Source organism: Salvia splendens, chromosome 9 (genome assembly GCF_004379255.2).
Source record: "Salvia splendens isolate huo1 chromosome 9, SspV2, whole genome shotgun sequence".
Taxonomy (NCBI): Eukaryota; Viridiplantae; Streptophyta; class Magnoliopsida; order Lamiales; family Lamiaceae; genus Salvia; species Salvia splendens.
The window spans coordinates 3,998,661-4,025,214 of record NC_056040.1 but is presented as its reverse complement, the minus strand read 5'-3'; the positions used below and the strand labels follow the sequence as shown (position 1 = coordinate 4,025,214).

Sequence of the window (26,554 nt, the reverse complement as noted above, 5' to 3'; positions counted from 1 at the left end):
TTTTGCCAATGGTTAGAATAATATTTTTTTAATAATAAAGATAATAGTAAATTAATAATGCGGCATATTTTTTAATTATATGAACTAAATTACTAATACTAACACTAGCAAAAAAAGAAAATAAAAAACCCAAAAATTATGTGTGCCCACATTCATTGGGATGGTAAACTAAAGTTAATGGCTTCCTTTATTGGTGTGTTAGAGAACAACTACTCAGCTTTATATGCTTAACCAACACTCAAAATGGTCAATGTTGAAATTTTAAAAAAATATATTAAACTTTTTCCATTTATAAAAAACAAGCAATCAGCACTATCTCTTTCACTAAACTAACTCAATTTTTGCTTGCTTGCATATATGTATGTGTTATGTGTGTCATCTGATTGATGCAAGTTATTAAAAGTATTATTATAATTTAATAGTGAAATTTGTGGAGAATTTGACAGTTTTATGTGAAGGTAGGCCAATCAAGATTGGTTAGATGTGGCATAATCTATATCCTAGCACTATAAATCTGTAACGAAATTATTAATATTATTATATATAGATTTGAACAATAATGTGGCATTTTGTTTTTAATTATATGAACTAACTATCACCTATTTGGTTTCATGGAGGAGTGGTGATCCACAATTTCATGATGATGAAAAGAAACGTAACAAATTTTCTATATTTAAGAAAAATTGAAATCTTAAAAAAGATTTTATGGGTAGTGTGTTGAGTTGACTAAATATGTGGAGAATGCATCTTTGTAATGGTGCCTCTGCCCTTTTATTGGCCACTTTCATTTTCTAAACGCATTTACATCACACCCCATGCAACTTATTTCTTCCTGTCCCACAAAAGTATACATTTTTAGTTGGATATGAATTTTATTGATAAAGTAAAAGAGATGGAAAAGAAAATTAAGTAATATATTATTAATAAAGCATAAAAATCTCACATTGAGAGAAAAACAACGTTTCTAAAATTAGAAGTACATCTCTGTCCCACAAGACACATATCTTTCCTATTTTATGAATTACTGTAAATCACTACACTATAAAACATAACTATGTGAGCGGAGAAGGCAAAAAGGATGTGCAATATGACTCATCTGCCCTTTATATACAACAATTTATTCGATGCATTTATAAAATGTTTGCAGAATCAGGTACATAATTGCCAAGTGGCAAGGACAAAAACGCCATTTACATTTATTTGCTAGCAAACCTTCCACTGCAAATAAACCCAATCAAACCACTATACATCTTGAAACATAGGGAAAATGGAGAGCCAGTTACCTCATAAATAATGGTACATCAGAAAATCAGGCAACTGCAAGAATCTAGAAGCCTAACAATATTTGCAGCAGAAGTAGCAAGCATCTCATAGATCAACGCCCTCATCGAGGCCTTTGGAGTTTATCATCACGTTCGAATCTATCAGTTTGTCGAACTTCCTTTTCCTCCGTCCTTCAAAATCTCCAAAGCCTTCCATCTGCATATGGTATATAATGTGTTTAGAACATAGGACATAGGTGATGTCAATGTTATTACTATAATTATCTTACCTGTTGAAAATCATCCATAGAAATGGGGTTGCCGTGGAGGGATATATTCTGCAGGCTTTTGCAATCTTTCAGCAAGTTTGGAGGTATCTGCATGCGACAGACGCATATTCATGAGTTCGGTTCTGACTGAAGAAACCCGAAGTGGACGAGTCCAAACAACATTTTAAACACGATGTAATAATGCCAATAGTGTGGCAGAAACAAAATGCAATTATAGGAGACAAATGCATAAAATTAATGTCAACAACACTAAAACTCTTCTTCATAATCGAACTGTAGAGGATAGGCTCTGTGATATATGAAGGTGAGGACAGGCAGGTGAGGGATGGGAAGTATCGCAAGAATCTTCATAACAAAAAGCATGAAAAATCATACAAAAGAAAACATTCCACTTGAGACTAGATGCATTGATGCTTATCTTTTTATCTACTGGAGAATATCCTTAAAGAACATGGAAAGGTCCACCAAGTGGCAATCATATATCAATAAGTATATTACCACAGAAATATAGTAAGAACTACAGAGCAGTCGATACAAATTTGAAACAGAAGGCAATGTAATCAATCTGATAAGGAAACATATCCACCTAAACCAAACAGTTTAAATTTTGTTTTCTTAGCTAGACATCATAAACTCAAAATTGGACACCGTATTTTTCAACAGTAACCAGTACAGTTCATCTCCATTTCATGACTTTCTGAGGAATCACGAGTAATCCTAAAAAGTGCGATGAAGTACCTATTTCAACTTCTTAAAAATATATGATACCAGCAAAGTGGAAACCCAAAACCTGAAGGTCAAACAAATACTTAAAGGTGGACTTGACAGAAAAGACTAAGACTTGCAACAGGAGCTGGTATGATCCCGGAAAGCGAAAAAGTAAGATTACCTAGTATGAATTCCCAGTCTTCAATCATTATTTGCTTCCAGAAATTCAATCTAAAATGAATTCTCTCCCTACAACTCCATAGTACTTTCATGAAATTGACGATTTTGTACATTATTATAGAGTTACAAACGTCAATTTGGATTGTACTTCATCTTTGATTATATGTGAATTTTTATAGTCTATAGAGGATACCAATGCAAAATCCAAAGCACTCTTACACACAATACGGGAATATGTCCAAGAATGGCATGTAAACAAACAATTGAGGTAAGCAAATTATTTTTGAAAGAATAGCCAGCATAAAATGAATATGAAGTCCAACAGAGTTAAACCTGCTTCACTTTGTTATTATCCAAACAGAGTGACTTTAGATGAACAAGATTGCAAACTGACAATGGGAGCTCTTCAATAGAATTTTCTGCAGAAAATATTAGAATCGTGTCAAAACAGAAAAGGCCAAAAGCCACTTCCAATATGACAAACAACAATTTATAGTTGATTGTAAGTCAAAGCTAGTTAGCCTTATGGAATGGGATGACAGTATGATAGCATATGATTAAAATGATCAGCGTATTGTTTAATTACTATGCTATCCGTTGAACAGTAATTTATTGGTTGGAATTTAGAAACATATTTTTGCCTTACATATGTTAGTTTTTATTGGGATTTCATTGGCCCGGTGATCCTTTAAAAAAGTTTTCTCAAAAGATACACCCTTACCTATACTTGCTGCTTCGATTCAGTAACACAAATTTCAATATGAAAGCTAGTCTATGGATATCTTCAGTGACAATCAGTAAAATAATACCAACAAGATACAAATATATGAACAAGAGAGTAAAGAGAGAGCGAGAATTTGTAATTACGCAAATGAGAGTTTAAAAGGAAAAATAACATTGCATGACTGATACAAATAATCTAGATAGAGATGAAGTACCATTAGCTTGAATTTCCTCCAAAGAAAAGCAACTACCAATGGATTCAGGAAGAAACTTTATCTTATTGTTTGACACATCTAACAGCATCAACTGCAAAGTCAAAAAGTTCGCACAAATTGTTTGAATAAACTTATCGAATACCCAGCATATATTTGACACATGAAATAACATGTGCGCACTCCTTAAGGCTCTACGTAAATATTAAGATACTCACATTCCGCAAGCTCCCAATAGTTTCAGGCAAGTTTAGTAACAAATTTCGGGATATTGATAGCTTCTCCAGTTTCACCAATTGACCAACTGAAAATTAAATCTTATTTTATCAAAAGAAGAGTCAAGAAAAATCTAATGTACACAATCCTTTTCAATTTGGACAATGATGACAAACTTTATTAAACTCCTACTCTCTCATCTCTAGATAAAAGAGACTTACATTCATCAGGCAATGTGGTGATCCGATTTCCATCCAGTGCCATAACTTTTAGATATTGAAGCTTCCCCAAGTTCATTGGCAGACGCTCAATAACATTTTCTGTTAAAACCTATAACAAAAGATTGTTCAATCAGACCCATTAACCAAAATTAAGACATGCATATAATCATTAAACTAAATTATCAGAATAACATCCATACCCTCTCTATGCAAACTATAACCACATGGACCATATCAAATTCTTTCAAATAACAGCAAGCACGTTCTAAAATAAAAGGAAGCAATAAATTCTCACCAGCCGCTGCAAGTTTATCAGTTTGTTTATCTCCGTTGGCACATCAACTGCCAAAGCACACGGAAATATATTAGTCAATAAATGTGTTATAGACCTAGTAAGTGTAAAATGTGCATATAAGTTCTTGCTAACGATTAGATGCTTTTATTATCCATTGGGGCTAATGAGATGCATCAATCCAAGCTCAAGTAACCGAAAAAACACTAATCTAAATAATCGCAATCACATGCTCCAGATTTTGAGAGCAATCGTTACCTAATTTGTTGTTCGTCAAATCAAGCGTGCGGACTGATCTTTCCAAATCAAGAACTTCATCTGGAAATGTCTATTATAAACAAAAATCCAAAAAAAGGGCAATCTAATCAGCATCAACAGAAATATCCATACATTTGTCGCATATCGATAAAGGTCTCAAGCAGCACAAACAAAACCCTCTAAATTCATCCAAACATCGTTCCCAAACCCTGCTACTTACATCCAAAAAATACAACACCGCCACCAAATTATCAACACAAACAAACGCTATTCAGTGCTCAAAATCTAGTAATATCAAACAGACATTTTTCTCACAAACAGCAAGAGCAATTCCAGCTACACACTTGAGTCTAAACAATCAAACATCGTATCTAAAACTGGTAAATTAAATTCCACAACAAAATTCATTTTCAGAGCAATAATAACTCTACTTCCTGACGAAATTATTCAACATAATCCATCAGTATTGAAAAGAGAGAAGTTTATGCCTTCAATTTGGAGTCGCGCAAGGCAACTATTCCGGTGGAGCGCCAGCGAGCGGTGCGGCTGGCCTTGGAATCAGCGCTCTTGCTGGTGCAGCACCCCATTCAAAACTGAGCTGGATTTTCCCCTCCTTCACCGATCAAAACACGAACAGATTTCCAGAGAATTTGTATTTTTTTTCTCGGAGATGTATATTTGTGAGTGATGATCGATGACGAGAGGAGAGGGAAAATTGGGTAGACTTTGAACAAGAAAGCGCGTATGATTCTTGACTGCCTTTTGTCTTACTGTTGCGATTCCCAATTTATATTACTACTCCATTTTTATTTTTACTCTTTCGTCCTCGATTAGAGTCCTCATTTGATATCGAATCCGTTCGTGATTAATGTCTCGATTCTCATTTTTACTTAAAAAATAAGTCGAGATTCATAATGGCATGATAAATAATTTATTTTTGTTTAGATCAATTTAATATACATATATTGTTTTAATAAATGGCATGATAAATAATTTATTTAGTAACTTAAACAAAAAGGATTATGTGATAGTTTAATTGCTATTTAAAATAAAACAATTAATAAATTTGAGTTAAGTATCAAAATGATTTAAATCAAAGTTTAATAGTACTAATTTTAAAATAAATTAAAAGTATCATAATTTAATAAAAAAATGACCCTAACTTTTATTCATAATCTTTGATTTATAATTAACTGATTGTAGATCTTCGAAATTGGTGTCCAAATATATAAATTTTATTGTATTCCAAAATGCCCATAAACTAAAAATTTAATACTCCTATCATTTTTTATTATTAACTTTGCTTTAATTATTGGACTCACTATGCATCTATTTTGATGCCACATCGTCAATTTTGGTGCCAATTGCCAAATCAGTTTCAGTTTTATTTCAATCCGTAGTAAATTTTGTATGTATTTATACTCTGATTTTAAAGACTGTGATAATCTGTAATTCACTAATAATTGGTGGATTTACGACTAATTAGCTCTTAATTTTATCTATACTAATTATTAGTTTTACCCATACTAATAATTATCTCATTCAGATAAATAAAAATTTTATTTGGTAACTTTAACTATTGTTAACTAAACGTAGGAGTTTTTACATTTAAATGTTGTTTTATTAAATTAAAATTTTAAAAGTTAACAAAAAAAACCCTTATGTTTGCATTGCTCTAATAATAATAGTTGACCATAAATGTGGTCCTAAGAGCATGAATAACGCGACGAGCTGGGCCGCAAATAGCGAGTCCCGGCCCGTCCTGCGCGTTGGAGGAGGAGGCGTCACGGCCCAGGCCGGTCCTGGGGCTGCGTTCCCGGCCTGGTGACCGTCCCGCGGCCCGGTTTGGGCGCGCGTTGGAGCTTCCGGAGCGACGAGCCGGGCCGCTACTGTTCATTAATTTTAAATTTTTTTTTTTTTGCATTTTTAAGTAGAAGAAGGGGGAGAAGGGGAAGAAGGAGGAAGAGGAAGAAGGAGATGGAGAGGGGCGACATTTTTTTCATCAATTTTAATTTTTTTAATTTTTTTTTGCATTTTTAAGAAGAAGAAGGAGATGGAGAGGGGGACGTGTTTTGCAGAATTTTAATATTTTTTTTATTTTTTTTGCATTTTTTGTATATTTTTTAGTTTATAATTTATTATTTTTGTATTAAAAATAAATTTCTCATGTTATAATTGCTCAACGTATTCTATTTTACGAGGAAAATAAGTTGGAGTTGTGAATAGTGTCATTTATTAGTTGCAGCCCGGGTTGCGGCCTGCAGGGTTAGAGCAGTTGGGGCCTGGGCCGCAACTGTAGGGGAATGATGACGTGGAGGGGACTTGGAGCCGGAAATGGGGACGGGGTTATTCATGCCCTAAGAACTAAGAAGTGTCTTTCTTCGTAAATGAATGAGAGCTCATACACATTTTCCATTGTTTTGTCTTGGTTAATTGATGGTTGTTGTTACCTATGTTAATCATAATTCAAAAAATGTAGTCCAAAAACAAAAATAGAAGTTTTATTCATATTCATGAAACTGCAAATGCAACATTAGGAATGAGACAGAAAAGCCTTGAAAAATAAAAACAAACAGAAACATTACTATTTAACCCAAACTTAAGCCACAGCAGGCATATCCTTGAGCCATGGATCCAGAGGCTTTCCACTGAAGTAGACTATAAACCAATGTTTTAAAAACCAGACCGGCAAGCGAACCGACGTCGTTACTGGTTCACTGGTTCAATCGGTTCACTGGTCGAACCGGCGTTGGCCACTTGCGCCACATCAGCTCCTGTGGCCTCACAGAGAGAGCTGACCTGGCGTTAACAGAGGAGATCCTTTGCGCTAGGAATGCGTTGGCGGCCAGCTTTGACAGCTCAGCCGACCACAGGTTGGTGCAGAGGATCCTATCCTCCGGGACCCAATGCGCGTAGACGGACTTCAATGTCTCGACCGCCTTTCTCCCATCAGAGGTCTCCCGACCTCCGATGAGGATGCGGTCGGGGTTAAACAAATCGAGAATCGCGGTCCCCTCAGCCAGGAACTCCGGGTTAGATAGAATCTGGTACTTAATCCCTTTACTATTATGAGTAAGGATCCTCTCGATGGCCTCAGCCGTCTTGACCGGGACCGTTGACTTCTCGACGACAATCTTGTCCGATTTCGAGACGTCCGCGATCAATTCATACGTGCGGCGCTCTCCCAGTAGGTGAGGTCAGCCGCCTTGCCAGCGCCCAAGCCGCGTGTCTTCGTCGGCGTGTTGACTGAGACGAAGACGATGTCGGCTTCGGCCACGTGGCGCTCGACATCGGTGCTGAAGAAGAGGTTTTTTCCCCTGCATTGCTTGACCACTTCATCCAGCCCTGGCTCGTAGATGGGGAGCACCTCGCTGTTCCAAGCTTGGATCCGGCTAACGGAGATGTCCACCACCGCCACCTCGATCGACGGGCACTTCACCGCGATCACCGCCATCGTTGGGCCGCCGACGTAGCCGGGCACCGATGCAGCAGATCTTCACCATCTTTCACAGCAATGCAGAAACTCCAACCTACACAATTTTGATTCTTTCTATCAATATTTATTCCTCATATTCCCATTGACAATACACATAATATTTTTACACTATTAAGTCTATAATATAAGCATCATTATTCATAAAATAAAATAAAATCCCATTCAATGTACATGACTATAACAACCAATTCTTCAATCAAAACAATCTATTTTCTCTTTTTTCTCTTAATTAAGCAACTATTTTCAAGTGAAAATCAAGGACAATAAAGTCAAGAAATTGGGGGAAACTGGAAATTTGTCACAATCAATGGAAATAACAAGAAATCCTAGAAAAATAGAGACCAAAACTCACAATTCTTTTGAAATTAAAATTAAAGTGATTTAGAGCAAAGAACTGACCTCAACTGGGAGAGAAATGAGAGTAAGAATAAGAGAGAGAATGCAAAATTGGAGCTATAAGTTTGTGAAAAGAAATATGTATATATAGTAATGGGAGTAGGCCAAGATCTGAGAAGACACATAAAACAACACTAACAAACTAAGCAAAATGACAAAAGCAAGATTTCTTGCAATTTGAGAAATAAAACGGCATATAATTTTATGGAACTGTGTGGCTTTCAATTTTAAACAGCTTTTCTTACCCAAGTTTTACTTCGAATGCACATTTAATGGTCATAAACACTTAATGCTAATGTCAACTGTCAAAATTATTCATGGGATATTTTCTCAAAACCAAAAAGATTTACAGTAGTACATGACTAAATCTTGCATTTTATCATTACATGTTATGGACAAAAATGGGAAATAAACCCACATTAAGCAATTGAAATATACTAAGTAGTATTTAGGATTTGTAACTCATAAAATTATAAAGGTATGCCATCTCGCATCAATAAGATTTAAATGCAATTTCATAAACTCAAACGAGAAACTAGAAAAATTGCCTATTACTATTATCTTATCTTGTTAGGGAATAAAATAATTACGATCATCACTATCATAGATATGATCCAACAGTAGTAGTAATTGTTTTTTTTAAACAAATAAAAGAAGTAATCATTCGAAAAGTTGTTGCATATTCATGAAAAAAGTAGCGTTGCACCAAAAAAGGATTAATTAAAATATAGCGGTTGTAAATCACGATTTATGGTCTCGGAAACTTGAGAATTCAGAAACAAAACGTGATTGGTTGGTTTGTACAGGCAGTTGAGTGAGCTCAAAGGCAAACAACTAACAATAATTATGCAACCCAAAAATTGCATTTTAATGAATCTGTATTCTTATTAAAAACAACTTGGCTTGAAGGCAAAATATATTCGTATATTCTTATTATATACACACATCAAAAATAAAATGTCTACGTGTATATATCTTCATAAAAAGAATTGATTTTGAACACATGAAGATGTGGATAATTGGGAAAGTACATGAAGTATACTAGTAGTAGTATTTTTTTTACTATTTCGAAAACGAATCAAACCACACTTCACCAACAAATAGTAAAACAGGAGAAACAGGGCAAAATATTTGCACCCAAGACTGGCCTCAGATGGGATTCAATTCACCAAACCGTATACAATATCGGCCCAAAGCATGACGGTAGCAACCTACTCGACTCCTGCAAACTTAAACCAATCACCAGACAAGCTCAACTGTGCTTTCCGTGTCTCAAACGGCCACTGGACTCCTCGTTCGTTTCACCTCAAGTCCCCTTTCCACCTGCATTGCTTAGACCAGAAATACAAAGATAATTCCAAGACATCGAAGAACAATTGAAAATCAAATGGAAGTTGTGGAGAGAAGAGGATTTGTTCCGAGGCACTGGAACAAGTTCAAGTGCAGGTTAGTGAGAGAGCATCAGTCCCACAGGCAACTTTCAGATGCATATGCTTTTCATAAAACAACTAGAATCACTATGCAAGCTTATCTGTGTGCCAGATGACAAACATTGTAAAGAGACCAAAATTAGCTCATTAAAGCAAAATTACCTTTTGAGTTGACAATAAGTTGCTCTAGCTTTTCAATTGTTATCCACCGGTATAAATCTTCCAGTAAGATCCTGCCTCTGGCTATTGACTCAACCTGAAGCTGTTGGCGGTTTAGATCTAAGAACGTGTCATATACACAATCATACCTAGGACATGTTAGAAGCAAAAGAGAAAAATTCAACATCCCATATCGGCATTGCTGCTAAAAAATTGCTGTTTGCATATAGTAAGGTCTGGTTAGCAGCATTCTTCTTTTTCTTGTAAACACTAAACAATAAATACAGATCACCTGTAAAAACAAGGCAGTGAGACAGACTGTTCATTTTAGTACATCAATAGACATGGTTATAGCTATTGTAAACGATAACTCAAGAAAGCTTCAGAGCCATTTCTTGGAGCAGTGCCCTTTTTTGTGATGCATTGATGACATGACTCGTTTCAGCATTCTCAAGGACATCAGCAATAATTGCAGCTGCATGGCCGAGAGGTTCTTCTGCAGCTCTTTTCAACATAAAGGCCTGTTAGTTAGAAAATTCCCCCAGATTAAACATCAGAACCACATTACATGACTAAAAGCTACACCTCTTGATGTTTGAAAATAGGTACAAACACCATAATATCATTCTGAATAATTCATAAGAGACAAAAAAGTAAGAGATAAGATGATTTGAGGAACAACAAATTAGTTTTATACAGAAAACTGTTTTCATTGAATTTTTCCCTAAAAATTATTTTCATGCAAATTTAAGCATGGCTGAACTTTCATCCTATGAATAGGAGAGATTCTGGTGGAGGAGGGAGTAAGAAGAGGTGGAGCAAGACCTGTCCGTGATGTGTAATGGTTAATGAACAAGGCGGTTGGAACCATGGCTCTCCATCTATTTGAACCGGCAAGCCAGCAAAAATCTGAATCTTAATTGACTGCCCCTGTGCAAGCCTGCGAGCTCGGGATAGGCCAACCTGTCCAAGACACCCCATGATAAAACAATACGACAGATTATTGGTCAGCCGCAATCGAAGTTGCAAATGCTTCACCTTTTCTAAAGAAAGAGAATATGATTAAACCTTAACATGGCATTTCTGACTTAAACATTTTTTATTCCAGGAAACAATTTTGTGCTACCATTTTCTGTTGACTCGGTACCGAGTAATTAAATATGATGCTAGAAAAAGCTATACTTTATTACAACGCTTATAAAGAAATTATCAAATTCAGAGTAAGAAATTATTTGCTCTGGGCTGTAAATCATTGACCCAAAATCTCAAATGCAAAGCACCCTAAGACGTCATTTTGATCAAAGCATGATCCATTCAAGAGCTCAAGCTAAATACTTTACTAAGGAAGTATTGACATATAAATTTTTCTTAGAAAACATGTGACACTGATATCATATATTCTTCAAATGATGTTTCAGATCCTTCAGATGAGACCATCTAGTTCAATCTAATCTTCAACTAAATTGCAGAGTGTATTTTTTAAACCGAAAACTCATGCAATAAAAGAGTTTCAGAGTGTCATCATTATCTCACAGGGAAAAGGAGTTTGACATGCCTGCAGCTTTCCAAGATGCCATGTCCCTGAAATGCTTACTACCTCAAGCACTCTGTCATGCATAGATTGAGGATCAAAGTTATCATAGTTCTCATCTTCATTCTGCCATAGGTCGACACCACCCATATAACTCCCAATATTAGCTACAAGGACACCCTCCGCGTCCTAAAATCAATGAAGCAACAAAACATTTCAAATAAGAATGCTGCATTGGTTTGGTTGAAATACAACTATTTTACATAGGTTTAGCAGAAAGAAAAAACAACTTAGATTCGCAAAAAAACATAGGAGTTGATAAGTTAAAGCAAAAGGTAAACTTAAGGTAAAACTGCAAAAGAGTTTTGTGGAAAGCCAGAACACATTTAGATTGAAGTTTCAAGGAAAAATATATATATAAGGTATACATAACTATGTTGCACTGACCTTGGGAACCTCAACCTTGACACCATCCACCTCAACCCGAACTTGCCAGGGGAAGTCGGCAAATCTCCTATCCATTATACTTCTGGCACCTTCTCTTGCATAAAGAACCTTATTCATAAACTGCAAGAAACAAGTTATTTGAGCTTGAAAAATATTTTATGAACAAAGGACTTTAGCCAATGATAGGGCCTTGACCAGCAATGGAAAATATGCACGTGCAGCACAAATACACTTAATGACTCTCATGTTTGCTAAGTACAAGGACAGTAGTGCATCAGTACCTTGGTCCTTGAGTAATAAAAGGCATTTTCAATTAGGTAAATATTATGAACTTTTTCAACTACAAGCAAATAGATAAGTACCCAGACATTGACGCGAGTTCGACAAAGAACATTTAGCTTCATATCTAAGTACATAATCTGATTTCTAATTCAAACATGAATTAGCAAAAGCGAGTTTCAAGTCATAGATAACTAATATCTTTAAATAAAACGTGATGTACCAAAGAAAAACAAACCCACATCATGAAGCCCAAATGAACATAAAATCATTAAATATTAAACAATGGAAGAAGTAACTCCAAATATTTTTCATTAGCTGCACATTATAATATAGAGAAGTCTACTAGGTGCTCTAAGCTCCGAATATTTTTTGCTATAGGTGAACCAACCAAAGTGAATGATCAAATTTGTTTGAGACTGAATGACAGCAATTTATGGACATATACGTATGTCATTTTGTGACTGAATTTTAAAATGAGACGGTCTTGAAACTTAAGTAACCTACAGCTTCCCTTCAACAAAGATGTCAAAGAACAGGGAACAGAGAATGCTATCATGCATCATCAAGCCAAGAATGTAATATCAATAATAAGACACTCATTCTTCCCTTTGCCAGTAATTTCCAGAAAGATAGAGGTTTTATGGCTATTGACAAATACAATGTTTTAGAAAAAATAAAACATAAAGCATTCTGTTCATTTGAATGTACCATCAAATGTATTTTCTAAAAATTACTCCCTCTGTCCCTCTATAGTAGAGGCATTTCTTTTCGGCACGGGATTTAAGAAAAAATATTTTGAGTGAGTTAAGTAAATGAAGAATAAAGTAGAAAGGAAAAAGACAAAGAGATGAAGAGAGAAGAAATGTATTTCTTTTTGCCAAAAATGGAAATGACTCAGCTATAAAGGGACGGAGGGAGCAACCAGCTTGATGACTTTATTTCCAGAAGATGTGACCATCCTCTATAGTACAAACTAATGGCACCTACCTGGTTGTAGAACTTATCAGGGTTCTCTTCTCTCATATTATGGATTTCCAAAGCAACTTTTGCATCGCATCCAACCCCTACAAAAGCAGCAATTGTTAATGAGGTACGGCACATATTTTTTTGTACAAAATTATCCGAGTAAAAATTGGTGCAAGGTTGGCGAGAGAAGTTAATAACGAACAAACTAAATATGGCCAACAAGTTTGATGGGAAGTATACCAAGATAGTTGTTCATGAATTTAGGAGAATGGAGTGGTTTCCTGTGCTGGCTCGAGATTGATACCTTCCATCTATCAAGCATGGTAACAGCAGCATGTTCAATGTGATCCAATAACGTGTACAGACCTCCTTGCCTCTCAACTGAACCTAGGCCAGCTCCCCAAGAAAGTACTCGAGCCATATCATTTCCAGTCCCGGCAGGAAGAATGGCCACTGGTGGAGGAGAAACAAAGTTTTGCTTGTCTATTGCATTCAGTACCCAGCCAACAGTACCATCTCCTCCACAAACAAGAATTCGGAAATGAGGCATCTTCCTAAACAAGTCGAGTCCAGCTTCTGGGCCTTGTGTTGAGCTTAATTCGAAAACCTAAAGTGAAAAAATTAATTAAGGAACCAAACGACATAGCAATTCATTTAGGAATATTGAAACACATTTCAATAAAGTAAAGAGAAAAAGATTAATCTGTGAGGACATGCAAGGAGCACATCCACCCCCACAAAAGAAAGGAGAAATAAAAAAAATCACTTACACACATACACAACATATAATACATGTAGTCAAAACAACAATCAAGACATATATCTGCATATATGAACAACTTCATATATGTGCACATTTGCATTCAATGAACTATCAGGACCAGATTAGAATAGGTATTCTAGTCTTAAACCACCACTGCTTGAGAGATTTTAGAAAGCCTACTACCCTACTTGAATGTTCGTCTTGACAGATGTTTCCTTTTTCATATGATTCTTCCAACCACATTCTAGCCCTAATCACCACAAATTGATTAATGAATAGCATATTCATAAGCATAGATGGTGCAGCTAGTCCTTTCTATGCAGCTCTTAATTTCCAATCTCACTTCCATAATGAGTTTCACTAAACTATTTAGAGGGGATGAAAAAGCACATAGAAATAAATATTAAAGCTTGTAACCCAAAAGGTAAAACTTGGTATTTAGTATTTACCATGGACAAATATGATTTATCTGTAATTGGTGGGATGCAATCATGCAACTATCATCATTGCATCCATTTTCCCAAGATATACAGATACAAGTTTATTTTCAGACACTCAAAACTTGTTCTAAACTTTTAATGCATCTTAGGTTAAATGAAGCCTAGATTAGATGATACAGCCTAAACAACTCTGACCTGTACAGGATTCAGTAGAATATTCAGTCTCTGCTTGAGTGAATTTCCTCGTTGAGCTCCACTCTTTTTGTTGATGAACACAAGTAAGGGCCTTGCCTCTGGCGGCAGATCATTTAATTCGTACTTTTGTCTCAAGCCTCCTAACTGACTCTCCTCCTTTTGATTAATAGATACGCTTCTTCTCAAAATAGGACCCTTTTCCATGTTTTTAGCTTCTCCATGTTGGTCCACCACCTCAGCATTTGTACGACCGTTTTGGTTTTCTTCAATTCTATGAGAACCATTCACCATCTGACCTGTCTCCATAGGAATCTCCGTGGAGGTGTCACTCATATTACTACCATTACCAGTATCATTTGAGATCTCAACTCCATGCTTATATTTCATACTTTGACTTCTTATGGTAGCACGCATGGAAGATGCAATCTCATTGGCTCCTTGGGTGATGGAACTCAGAAATCCACCAGAATAAGTCCTATTAAATTGTTTAACATATAGAGGTGATAGTATAAGCCTTCTGTAAGGGCCCAAATCACAAACATCCCCCGTGTCATTAAACAAACTACCATGGCAGTCAACATGCACCAATCGCTGACACCATAAGCAACACCATATTGGGGATCCCTCAAGAAAAGTACCACTGCATGGCTCTTCACAGTAGCAACAGAATGATGATTCATCAGGTTGATCTGTTGCCTCGGTCCACCGCACTGCCCATTGATGCATCATGTGTTCGTAACCAAACATCGACACACACTTACAGTCCTTGTGGGCATTAGAGGAACAGCCCAAGTGGGATGCTGCACCACATATGCTGCATCGGTGAATAAAACTATCTGAACCTACCATATGGCTGTAAGTTTGGGATGGTGAGACAGACTTTAAACAAACACAGCAGTTTAAGCTTTTCCCTCGAGTTAGAGATTCCAAAGCCCAAGTATGAGGAGCCATGGCAACCTTGTGCCTAGTTTTTGGGTTTTTCTTTGACCTGGCTATGGCTCTCATCCAAGTTAAATTGATGTTTCTTCTCCACTGGAAAGCTGTATAAAAAATAGTTAATATTCCCACCAAACCAGCAATGAAGCAAGACACAATAAACAGATGAGATTCTGCCATTTCAGCTGGATTTATCCAGCCGGGGAGAAAAGCATCAAAATCCAAGTCATCCATGTCTAGCATAATTCTCTAACTGTCTGCTCACACATACTCAAGAAAACTAGCTCATCCATATCCAGGCTGTCAACTTCAGAACCCATTGAGGTCACATACGCCAGATTCTACATCCCAATGTGATTGTATATTCAATTGAAACAATCACCTCTGTGATACTATCGAATGACTCCAATGCACTCTTCCAGAAAGTTTCAGCTTATCTGAAACCTTACTTGCCTGAAAAATGACTCATCTACATTCATGCATTGGTCTATCATTTAACCTCTTCTTGCCAAGCTCCTTATCTGTGAGAATGAAATAAATAACTTCAAAAGTTGAACCAAACAAGATCAAATGACACTCCTAAACACACAGATTGCACGGACCCATGTAATACTAAAACTTTGGAATCTATAGGAAAACGAATCAGGTGGATGAAAACACCTTTTATTCTTAAATCTTAGTAAAATTTTATTTAGGTCATGAGGCAATGCACTTCACTACTAATCTCGAAAAATAACATTCTGCAAATTCTGATGCACCAAGGCTATCGCCAACGGAAAATCAATAATTAATCGAAATAGTTTGCTAAAACAAGTACCACCAGCTTATCAACTACTAACATTATCCAAAACAAACAGTCAATCATGGCAACCACATGAAACACCGGAGTAAATTTGCGCACAGTTGCAAAAACTCAATCTCCAACAGCAAAACAAATCAACAAAATCGACGTACTTTTCTTCACCGTTAAGCAACCAACAAAAACAAAATCTACATAAATGTTGCAATCTCCTCATAAAAGGTAAATGCGAATAGAAAGGGAAAACTCACGAAGAGATCAACAGCGGCGAAACCCTACGAAGAGCGAGGCAATGCTTATCTTATCCCGCGAAAAATGGAATAAATCACGCGACGGAGAAAAGGAATAAAAGGCGATATTTGTTGTTCCTTAGCTCGTGATTCTGTGCGGGATTGAACGTGTTATTTCTGGCGAAATTACATGCGTTTTGGGAAATCTATATCAAAATGTTTTCGCGAATGATTTTTGGTTCAAAATCTTTTTTCCTTTTTGGAGATTCTGTAGAATCGAGATTCCCACTGATCATCGTTTAGCGAGAGAGGGGTTCATTGGAAACGGAATCTAGAAGACACGTGGCGTAAAAAAAGAGCGTTAAAGTGTGGGACGTGGGGCCCTTATGTATGGGAGCAGTCGGTTAGTCATAATCCCAGACTCCCTGCTTTTGACTGCCTGTTGCCGTTGAATGGTCACGTAATGATTTTTCAATTTTTCTTATTTCTATAAAATTTTGTTGTACCTTCGCAAATTTTGGCCGAAATTTAGTTCATCTAGAAATATGAGCCACGAAAACACACAAAATAAAATTTTATAAAATTACGTGCTACTTAGACCATCCACAACGCGTCTCGCGCCGGGCTCGCGTCTCGTCTCGGAGAGACGAGACCCCCGCGAGACGCATTGCAGCGCCCATCTCGTCTCTATCTCGCGCCCGTCTCGTCGCGTAGCTCGTCTCGGCGAGACACGAGACGAGATGGCTCGTCACGCGCCAGGGACACGTGGCACGTCCCCATGCGTGCGTGACGCCCACTCGCTGGCCCGCGAGTGGGCGTCGTCACTGATGACGCAATAATTCATTTTTTTTAAAAAAATCGATTTTTAATTAATTTTTTTTTCAAAAGGTAATATTACCGTTAAATTTTTATTTTCATTTTTAAATTTTTTTAGTTTTTTTACTCTATAAATAATTCTATTTCATACTCATTTCAAACACAAACACACATCTATTCCTCTCAAATCCTCTCTATCACTCCAATTTCCATCTTCAATCAACTCAAACAAATGGATCCTTTTGAGCAAATGCGTCAATTAATGGAACAATCACTCGAAGAAGATCGACGACGAGAGGCGGAGGAAGCCGCACCACCCCCACGACGCTCCCGGAAGCACATCAATCGGAACCGGGAGGAAGCCGTCGCACGGTTAGTACGCGACTACTTCTGCGATAACCCGATTTGGGGAGATACCTATTTCCGTCGCCGTTTCCGCATGCGGAAACCGCTATTTCTCCACATAGCGAATACTTTGGCGGCCAGGGAGGAGTTCTTCCGAGAAGGGTTCGACCCGGTCGGTCGTCCCAGCCACACGACGCTGCAGAAATGTACTGCAGCCATCCGGCAGTTTGCGACTGGACAAACGGCCGACATATTCGACGAATACCTGCACATCGGAGACAGCACCGGGCGCTTGTGCTTGCTCAACTTCTGCAGAGGCGTCCGGGCAGCCTTCAGTGACGAATTTCTCCGGAGGCCAACCACGGAGGATTGTCAGTTCCTCCTCAACCTGCACGAACAAGTGCACGGATTCCCCGGGATGCTTGGCACTGTCGATTGCATGCACTGGCAATGGAAGAATTGCCCGGTGGCTTGGAGGGGTTCCTACACGAGCGGCCACAAAGGCACCCACCCAACCGTTGTACTCGAGGCCGTTGCCGACTACCGACTTTGGATCTGGCACGCGTACTTCGGGGTCCCTGGCTCGAACAACGACGTAAACGTGCTCTAACAGTCCGACCTCTTTACCGAAGTTTTGGATGGTAAAGCGCCGGCCATCAACTTCGTCGCCAACAACCGGCGGTATAAAATGGGGTACTATCTCGCCGACAGCATCTACCCGAAGTGGCCGACCTTCGTGAAGACGTGCGGCAGGCCAGCGAACCCAAAGCAGACTCTTTTTGCGCAGAAGCAGGAGGCTGCGCGCAAGGATGTGGAGAGGGCGTTCGGGGTTCTCCAAGCGCGCGTCAACATCATCAAAGCCCCGGCGCGTTCGTGGTTCATGGAGAGCATGGTCGACATCATGTATACGTGCATAATCTTGCACAACATGATTGTCCGAGACGAAGGACCCGATGCCGGAAATTGGTTCGACCCCGAATCCCCCGGAAGCTCAACCGCAAGTAGTCCGCCGCGAAGTGGAGCGCATCCATCTATACAAGAACGGTTGACTATTCGGGCAAGGACACGCGACTCTAGCGCCCACACCCAACTCCAAGAGGATCTAATTGAGCACATTTGGGAAAATTTTGGCGGAGAAGATTAAATTATGTCATTTTTATTTTTTTAGAATTTTAATTATGTCTTCGTTTTTTTAATGTTAATTTGTAATGTTGTTTTAATTTTAATAAAGTGTGTTTGTTTAAATTGAATTGGGTTTTAAAAAAAATTTATAAATTAAATTGAATGAATAGTAATTAAGAGACGGTATAGAGACGGTTAAGAGACGGAGCGTTGCAGGTTCCGTCTCTTAGTTAAGAGATGGAGGAAAAAAGGACAGTGGGGCCCTCAAATAGTAGTTAAGAGACGGTTTAAGAGACGGTATAGAGACAACGTTGTGGATGGCCTTAAAAATGGGTCATTTTTTTCTTGGGAACATAGAGAGTATTTTGGAATAGACTAGGCATTTCCAATAAATTTTAAAATTAGTTGCAAAAATCTTGAACCTTTACCGTGAATATCCCACTAAATTAGTTTTTTTTTTCAAAATGTCGTCAAATATGTGCAATCAAATATTTTACATCTGACTGTAATATTCTAAATTCTAAGTAATCATATTCATTCATCTAATTAATATTATCTGCTAAATAGGCATTTAGTTTGTGTAGCAAATATTTTAAATAAAAAACTTAGTTTAGTTAATTGGATTATAAAATCACAAAATTTTGTATAATTTGATAGAGTATTTTTATTAACTTAAAAGATTTGATCTAAAAATCACAAACTTATAAATTGTACTCCCCCCTTCCCGTCGTCCCAGTTAAGATGATCCATTTTTTTAGCAAATGTTTCGAGAAAATGATAATAAATAATTAAAATGGTGAGAAAGTAAAGTAATATGGACTATAATATAGAGGAGAGTCTCTTCTACGTTATTATCTCTCTTGCTTTAATTTATCTATATTTTAACTATTTATTATTATTATTATTTCAAAATAAGTAAAAAAAATAGTCATCTTAACTGGGACATAGAGAGTAGTAAATTTATCATGAGTTAGGTAAAAAATTAATTTCGTTAAAAATTTACGTATAAATTATAAGTTCGTGATTTTTGCGATCAACTTTAAAGTTTATAGAAAATACTAAAATTTGGTCAAGTTTGTGATTTTAGAGACTAACATCCTTAATATTTATACTTCTCAACTTGCTTGATTCGTAAATTTAGTCTATCTCATAAGTTACTTGAGTCGTTTTTTATGACAATAGATTTCGTTATCCTATTACTCTATTTTATCCCTTATTTTGACGGTCTCTCCTACTTTATACATATTTTAATTTTACTTAATTATTAAATATAATTTTACTAAAATCAGTTTCTAAAATAAACGCATCAATCTTAATACTACTCAATAGTTTTCTTGATGATGATAAAAAAGTTAAAATAATAATAATAATAATGTTTGAAAATACATGTTATATGCATTTTGATTGAAGATTTAGATAAATGAAAAAAAAGTAGTAGTAGTATAATTTTATATATGTACAAGTCTAATATAGAAATTTATACTCGGGTCGGACCGGACCGGACCTGATTCCCGCCCCGCAACTCAAATGCCTTCCCGCCATTCATTTCCCGCCGCATTAAGTATTTGTAAACTCCAATATAATTCTAGCTTCTCGCTCTCAATCGAACAGCTGCACTCTCAATTTCTCCAACCTTTCTCCATTTACACAGCTTCCGTTTCCAATCCCGGTACAGACATGCCGGCCTTCTCAGCTCGCCGTCATTCTCCATCCTCAGATCCGACCTCAGAGACCAGAGTTGCCGTTACTCCTAGGAAAAGCCGCCTTAGATCCGATCCGGATGCCGCAATCGCATCGCCGCTGCGGAAATCTCCTCGATTGTGCAAAGAAGGCAGCCCTAATAGCTCTCCCAAGATTGAAGTGAGCTCTCTCACTCCATAAATCTCGGTGTTATTTTTCAGTTATCTAGATTTTGTAATTTGATGGAGAGTGTGATATATTGTTGTTAGTATTTCTGAAATTTTACTTTGGATTTTCACCGATTACGACAGGTAATCAGAAAATGCCTGAAATCATCATTGAATTTGAGTGGATCGCCTGAGAAGAAGCAATTATCGGAGGATTTTGTTGAGAGACAGACTTGGGATCCAAGAGGTTAGTGTTTATTGGTTATTTTAGTGTAATTGGATTAACTTGATTGATCAATATTATCATAATGAGACATCATATAAGTTTGGAAGTACGGAGTGCACGCTTGTTTGAATTCATTATGATTAGACAAGGGTTCGGGGGCAGCGCCACCAAGTAGCGGGGTCCAAGGGGCGGCAGCCCCTAGCTGGGGTCGAGCTGTACAGAAAATTCATCCGGAAATATAATTTCCGATAATTGAAGGACTAATTTGCAATTTTCGAAACCCGCCAAAAAATGTTAAAAACAGTTATGAAAACGAAGAGACGCAACGTTTCATTTTCAGCCTCTTGTTATTGATCATTTTCTGGTTCAAAGTATGATCGGAAAAATCAACATACGAATCTTCTACAAACCCGAATTGTATCCGATCAAATATTGGTAGAACCATCAAATTGATTTGATCTGAAAGTGTTTCACACCTTTCAGGATATCCAATTGTTCACATTTAGTAAATTTCCCTAACAGTTTTAATTATTAGTATGTACACGGTTGTTTTAGGTATGAGTAAGTCTGATCTGTTTCGGATTGGTTAGTTCTTACATGGTTAAATATTTGCTAGCAGAGGAGACGCAGCTGAGAGCTGTTAATGAGGCATTGCATCTATCAACTGCCCCACCGAATGTTGTATGCCGTGAAAATGAGAAGAACCAGATCTTGGATTTCTGCAGTAAATGCGTTAAGGAAGAGAAGGCTGGAAGTCTGTATGTCTGTGGGTGCCCGGGAACTGGGAAGACTTTGTCGATGGAAAAAGTAAAAGTGATGCTTGTGGATTGGGCAAACAAGGTACTCATCCATGCTGCATCTATAATTGGTTTTTCTTAGTCACATTAAATTTGGATAGCATGATATTCAATTTGTTATAAGTTGCCCATTTCCATTGGCTATCTGAATTTTGGGCTGCTAGTCTAGGCTGAAATTAAATGTGATTTTCAAATTAAAAAATTTCATGAATCAGGAACCCCTCAGATTTTTTTTCTTTGATCTTGATTAGTGAATTTGAGCTTAAGTACATGACATGTTCTGTTTGTGGTCAACACTATGCTTCTCCTACTATCCAGTGATTTCATCTCGTTAATAGTCACATGTGTTCTCTTTTATGTGGGAACAGGAAGGTGTACAGCCTCCAGATGTATTGTCCATCAATTGCACTACTCTTGCAAACATGAGTGAGATTTTCAGCAAGGTATGTTGATGCTATGTATGTGTGATTTCAAACCAAGGTCCCAGAGTATTAATACCTTACTCTTATAGATTCTTGGGCAAACTCATTATGGGAAGAAACCTAGTCCTTCTACATCATCTTTGCATCAGCTTCAGAAATTGTATTCTCAACATTCACCTGGCATGAAGATGATGTGAGTGTCATGTGCTAATTTTCTTGTTCCTTAGGCGTGATAGTTCCCATTATTATACTACAACTTATTTCTTGGTTCTGTAAATCTTTAGTTGGAATTAATAGGAAGGTCATTCAAGTTCTCCGAATTCTGTTGTGTTTTTTAACTCACTCAATACGTCAATTATGGTTACAGATTAGTTGTAGCTGATGAGCTGGATTACTTGATTACCAAAGACCGATCTGTGCTTCATGATCTTTTCATGCTAACAACTATGCCTTTCTCCAGGTGTATTTTGCTAGGTATGTTAAGCAGACCGTAAAAGCTTGATGTTCTAAGGTCATCCACTCTGAGAGTTGGTTTTAATCTCATTAACTTATGTGTGCAGGGGTTGCTAATGCTATTGACTTGGCAGACATGTTTATCCCAAAACTACAATCCTTAAATTGTGAGTGCTTGATATGAACCAGCTCATTTCTGGTAATCTGCTAATTACATTCATTTTGGCTGCATCCATTTTTTTATTCCCAAACTCGGAGGAAATAATTTTCTCCACATTTGGAGGTTCTAGTCATACATCTAATTATAAGGATCTACTGGAAAAGCTCACAGATTGTATTACAAATATGTTCTCCTTGTGCTTGAATGGCTTTTCTGATTCGTAAACTATTCTTGGACAAATTAGTTGTTTTCTTTCCTTGTAATTTTGTAAAGTTGTCTCAGTCTTGCTGAGTTTGAAATTTAAGGATTTCAAATGAATATATTGTGTGTTTGAAATCCACCTAGAATTCAAATGTACTTCCACTCCATCCAAATCTGTCAGAAGAAATATTCAAAATGAAACTGGTCACTGGTGGATTTCTAATGTACTAGAGAAACAACCACCATGATTTAAAATTGATCATTAACCCTTTGTTCCAAATGCAATCTAAAAGGTTTTCTGCAGTATTATATATATATCCTGTATTAGGTTTCTCGCATATTCAATTCTTATAACTTTTCATGTCTGATTTATCTTACATGTGGATTCTTGGCTTTTGGTTGATGTATTATATGTTTCTAGGTAAACCTATGGTCATAACCTTTTGTGCCTACTCCAAGGATCAGATCATCAATATTCTTCAAGAAAGACTGAAGGTAAGCCTTTAATTTTCCAGCTTTTACCAATACATTACTGGATGTACATACAGAAGTAACATGCTTTGAATTCTGAAGGCAAGTCTATAACAATAGTTGACCTACTGAGATCAAGTTAATTGAAGGCTCTTGTTTACTTTATTCTACTAATCAGTTCTTGGCATACCCTAACTTTAAATATCTAAAAAATAGAATAGATGGAAGGTTAAATAAAATGGCAAAGAACGTTTTAACTTTATCTCATCAGCAGTGCATCTAAAGATGTATTCTCTGAGATTGTATAATGTAGAATTTGTTTTTCTTGGATAAATATCATGTCAGTCTAACATAACTGCAATTTTGACAGGCACTTCCCTATACTGTTTTCCAGCCACAAGCACTGGAACTCTGTGCCAGGGTGAGCTCAATTTCTTTTCCTTTGGAACATTAAAACAGTGGTTCTCTTTTAAGTCTCTCTCTTCAAATTCATTGCTCCTTACGGGTGCTAATAGGGGTCAATTTGACATGTCTTATTAATATTCTCAATGATGTTTTTCTGTTTCTGCAGAAAGTTGCTGCAGCATCTGGAGATATGAGAAAGGCTCTTGCAGTGTGCAGGTTGGTATTTTTACACTTATGTTTGCATAGCCATTTTTTTTATGTTGGGTTCACCTGACTCTAAACCATAGCAGTTACAGAGAGATGCCATAATTTTAGGTCCCTCAGGAAAATGGATTTAAGTTACTATTAAGACCGTATGCTGCTTATGTCCGCATTGAACCGCAATAACAAGAGCTGTTCAATGTGTTTTTTCAGGAGTGCGATTGAAATGCTAATAGGCGAGTCTATGTTATCATCAGTAGATGGGACTGAAGATCAACAAAAGCCTGCTGCAAACAATATGACGTCTAATCAAGTAAGTACCATGAGAAACATTATTATCTACTTAGTCTTCTAATTCTACTGTTCTACCCGCAATGTTCTGTTATGAAACTTGGCGTTTTGACATCTGTTGTGAAACCTCTCTTCATGTTATATGCACTTTGAAGATTTCGATTATGTCTTTTAAATGCTTGGGGACTTTTGCAGGTGAGAATACATCATGTTGCTGCTGCATTATCAAAGGTGTATAAATCGCCAGTAGTAGACACAATTATATCACTGCCCCAACATCAACAGGTGGGATAAATTTGCAACATGCTGGGATCCTTTTATGATGGCATACATTATGTAGTTAAAGAATTTGATAAAATGTTACTACTCATCAATCTTAACAATTTATACTTTTCTTATACTACGTATATTCATATGCTTTTTTAATGAGAGCTATTTCCCCAGATCATCCTCTGCTCAGCTGTGAAGCTTTTTCGAGAAGGAAAGAAGGGCACAACCCTCGGAGAGGTATGCTTCCACCAAATCTCAGTACCACTATAAATCTTTCTAACGTTGGGATTAAATGCCACTCATTATACTGCTGCAGTTGAATAAATATTACGTGGATGTTTGTAAATCGACTATGATCCCTCCAGTTGGCATTTTGGAGCTCTCAAGTATGTGCAGGGTGCTAGACGACCAGGTAAAATACAATCATATTATTCATGACCATGCAAACACAGCTTTCTACATGGCCATGTCTGAATATTTCATATGTTCTTAATCTCATGGGAATAAAACATTTGAAATTTCAGGGAATTCTTAAACTTGGACAATCAAGAGAGGATAAGCTAAGAAGAGTGACATTAAATGTTGACGGAGCAGACATTGTTTTTGCACTGCAGGTACTCTATTATGCCTATTTTAGTGCTTGTTTGAGTTGTTGTATCTCCTCAAGTTGTATATTTGATCACGATAATTTTGGGGACAGGGAGTTCGATTCTTCCGGAACTGTCTGAAGTGATTATTTGGAAAAGAGTCGCGATCCTTTGCTGGTTTTTAAACCATATTAAGGAGAGGTAAGGTTAGTAAACCACATCCACATTCATGTTAATACACTTTTTGGTTGCATTTTTCACAATTAGCTCTCTCTGATCGTGTATAGGCAAAACAACACATGCAGTACCTACATTTGGTCAAGTATGAATTCATCTCTGTGGTCTGTAGCAATACTCAGATGCAATAAATTGAAAAACGAGTGCTTGAAGCAAATGAGCTCATATGGATGCTCGAGGAAGTAAACACAACAAAGAGGATGAAATGGCAAGCAAGGAAATCATACACTGTAATGTGTAGAAGACTGAACATTATTTTCACATAAATTATACTCCTAAAATAGAATATAGTAGGTTATTTTTCAGCAGTTCATCATTTGGCTGCAATTTCTTTTATATAATCAATAAAATGCAATCTTTTTTTTGTTATTGGAAATACATTTCCATTCTTCTGGAAGAGACTTGACTACTGATATAATATGAGAATTATTTTTGGTCTCAGTAGTTACAAGTATAATTATTTTTTACATTAAGCGTAAATATTTACGTGTTCTCATATAGCAAGAAAATTTGGGGCTGTTGTTGCACCGTTACCACTTCAAAATAGCACGGAGGAAAATGCATATTCATGTACAACACTCAAACTACTGCATCTCCTATGCAAACTGGTAAATAACGGGAGACAGAGAAAAAGTGATTATAGAAATATTATTGAAAAATGAAATTCACTTTATTAGATTTTTTTATTATAAATAGATGGAACTAATTTTAATGGATAATCTAAAATGAGAAAATATAACTATATTTTATGATTATTAAATGGGCCGAAAATGTTGATTGGTTAAACCACCACAATGAATCGGCCTTTTGGAGGGAAAATCGGCCACATGCAAACGACGCCTTTGCCCCTCGACCGCATCGCCTTCTCTCTCTCTCACACACACACAGACACACACACACACATCGTTTCTTCTTCTAGTCGCACTTCATTCCTATCGCCTACTTCTGCCTACCTAATTCTTCCATATTTTCCACCGGATTCACATCTACGATTGCAATTACATTCCTTCCTTCTACGTTGATTCATCGCTTACTTTTGTTGCTGAAGCAACAATAATATTAATCAATGTCTTCTTTTAGCGTCCAAGTCCCGCAGGTTTCGTCGCCTCTCCTGGCCGCTTCATCACAGCCGGCTCAGAGACGGCACTGTATTGCTTCCTTTCCTCGATCGGATTGCAGATCAACTCCTGCATTGACAACAACAGCTCAGTTTCAGGTAATTTTTGTTTAGTACCGAAAAAATTGCTTTCTGTAGCTGTTTAGTTCATATT

At 37.0% G+C, this 26,554-nt stretch overlaps 3 protein-coding genes and 1 pseudogene across 8 annotated transcripts; 1 reads left to right on the top strand and 3 right to left on the bottom strand.

Annotated features, from left to right (window-relative positions):
* Positions 1-1,108: 1,108 nt before the first annotated feature.
* On the bottom strand, positions 1,109-5,132 carry LOC121746948 (plant intracellular Ras-group-related LRR protein 7-like). Its single transcript, XM_042140914.1, has 9 exons — positions 4,851-5,132; positions 4,363-4,432; positions 4,108-4,154; positions 3,813-3,921; positions 3,594-3,679; positions 3,379-3,469; positions 2,774-2,859; positions 1,553-1,639; positions 1,109-1,479 (listed from the first exon to the last, which is right to left on the bottom strand). Exons 1-9 carry the CDS (start codon positions 4,947-4,949, stop codon positions 1,369-1,371), a joined length of 786 nt encoding a protein of 261 aa, XP_041996848.1. The 5' UTR covers positions 4,950-5,132; the 3' UTR covers positions 1,109-1,368.
* A 1,706-nt stretch (positions 5,133-6,838) lies between these two features.
* Positions 6,839-7,865, bottom strand: LOC121746829 (annotated as a pseudogene).
* A 1,337-nt stretch (positions 7,866-9,202) lies between these two features.
* Positions 9,203-16,740, bottom strand: LOC121749047 (diacylglycerol kinase 1-like). 5 transcript variants are annotated; one of them, XR_006039620.1, is made up of 10 exons: positions 16,454-16,740; positions 14,468-15,924; positions 13,310-13,676; positions 13,091-13,167; positions 11,822-11,941; positions 11,399-11,563; positions 10,669-10,806; positions 10,136-10,364; positions 9,847-9,992; positions 9,203-9,577 (listed from the first exon to the last, which is right to left on the bottom strand). XR_006039620.1 is itself a non-coding variant. In XM_042143666.1 (8 exons), exons 2-8 carry the CDS (start codon positions 15,644-15,646, stop codon positions 10,215-10,217), a joined length of 2,196 nt encoding a protein of 731 aa, XP_041999600.1. In that variant the 5' UTR covers positions 15,647-15,924; positions 16,454-16,740; the 3' UTR covers positions 9,203-10,214. The 5 variants fall into 5 exon arrangements, 1 of the variants encoding a protein (XP_041999600.1); XR_006039619.1 differs by having other exon boundaries at positions 9,203-9,585; positions 9,847-10,364; XR_006039618.1 differs by having other exon boundaries at positions 9,847-10,364.
* A 3,592-nt stretch (positions 16,741-20,332) lies between these two features.
* LOC121746985 (cell division control protein 6 homolog B-like) lies at positions 20,333-25,711 on the top strand. 2 transcript variants are annotated; one of them, XM_042140958.1, is made up of 17 exons: positions 20,333-20,575; positions 20,707-20,809; positions 21,408-21,628; positions 21,954-22,028; positions 22,097-22,200; positions 22,375-22,481; positions 22,568-22,627; positions 23,243-23,316; positions 23,663-23,713; positions 23,864-23,913; positions 24,112-24,211; positions 24,385-24,474; positions 24,634-24,696; positions 24,776-24,871; positions 24,984-25,073; positions 25,160-25,252; positions 25,334-25,711. In XM_042140958.1, the coding sequence occupies exons 1-16, from the start codon at positions 20,393-20,395 to the stop codon at positions 25,190-25,192; spliced, it is 1,500 nt and encodes a 499-aa protein (XP_041996892.1). In that variant the 5' UTR covers positions 20,333-20,392; the 3' UTR covers positions 25,193-25,252; positions 25,334-25,711. The 2 variants fall into 2 exon arrangements, with proteins under 2 accessions (XP_041996892.1, XP_041996890.1); XM_042140956.1 differs by having other exon boundaries at positions 21,405-21,628.
* Positions 25,712-26,554: the final 843 nt, after the last annotated feature.

Bases quoted from the DNA above. Each gene is read 5' to 3' on its own strand.
- LOC121746948 (XM_042140914.1), bottom strand. From the start codon at position 4,949: ATGGGGTGCTGCACCAGCAAGAGCGCTGATTCCAAGGCCAGCCGCACC. The intron at 4,155-4,362 runs GTAACGATTGCT...GTGCTTTGGCAG, and splicing joins TTTGACGAACAACAAATTAG to TTGATGTGCCAACGGAGATA. The intron at 3,470-3,593 runs GTGAGTATCTTA...TTGACTTTGCAG, and splicing joins CTATTGGGAGCTTGCGGAAT to TTGATGCTGTTAGATGTGTC.
- LOC121749047 (XM_042143666.1), bottom strand. From the start codon at position 15,646: ATGCTAGACATGGATGACTTGGATTTTGATGCTTTTCTCCCCGGCTGG. The intron at 13,677-14,467 runs GTCAGAGTTGTT...TTTTCACTTTAG, and splicing joins TTCTACTGAATCCTGTACAG to GTTTTCGAATTAAGCTCAAC. The intron at 10,807-11,398 runs GCATGTCAAACT...TGTCTTGGACAG, and splicing joins GGCATCTTGGAAAGCTGCAG to GTTGGCCTATCCCGAGCTCG.
- LOC121746985 (XM_042140956.1), top strand. From the start codon at position 20,393: ATGCCGGCCTTCTCAGCTCGCCGTCATTCTCCATCCTCAGATCCGACC. The intron at 22,628-23,242 runs GTGAGTGCTTGA...ATATGTTTCTAG, and splicing joins AAAACTACAATCCTTAAATT to GTAAACCTATGGTCATAACC. The intron at 23,317-23,662 runs GTAAGCCTTTAA...CAATTTTGACAG, and splicing joins TTCTTCAAGAAAGACTGAAG to GCACTTCCCTATACTGTTTT.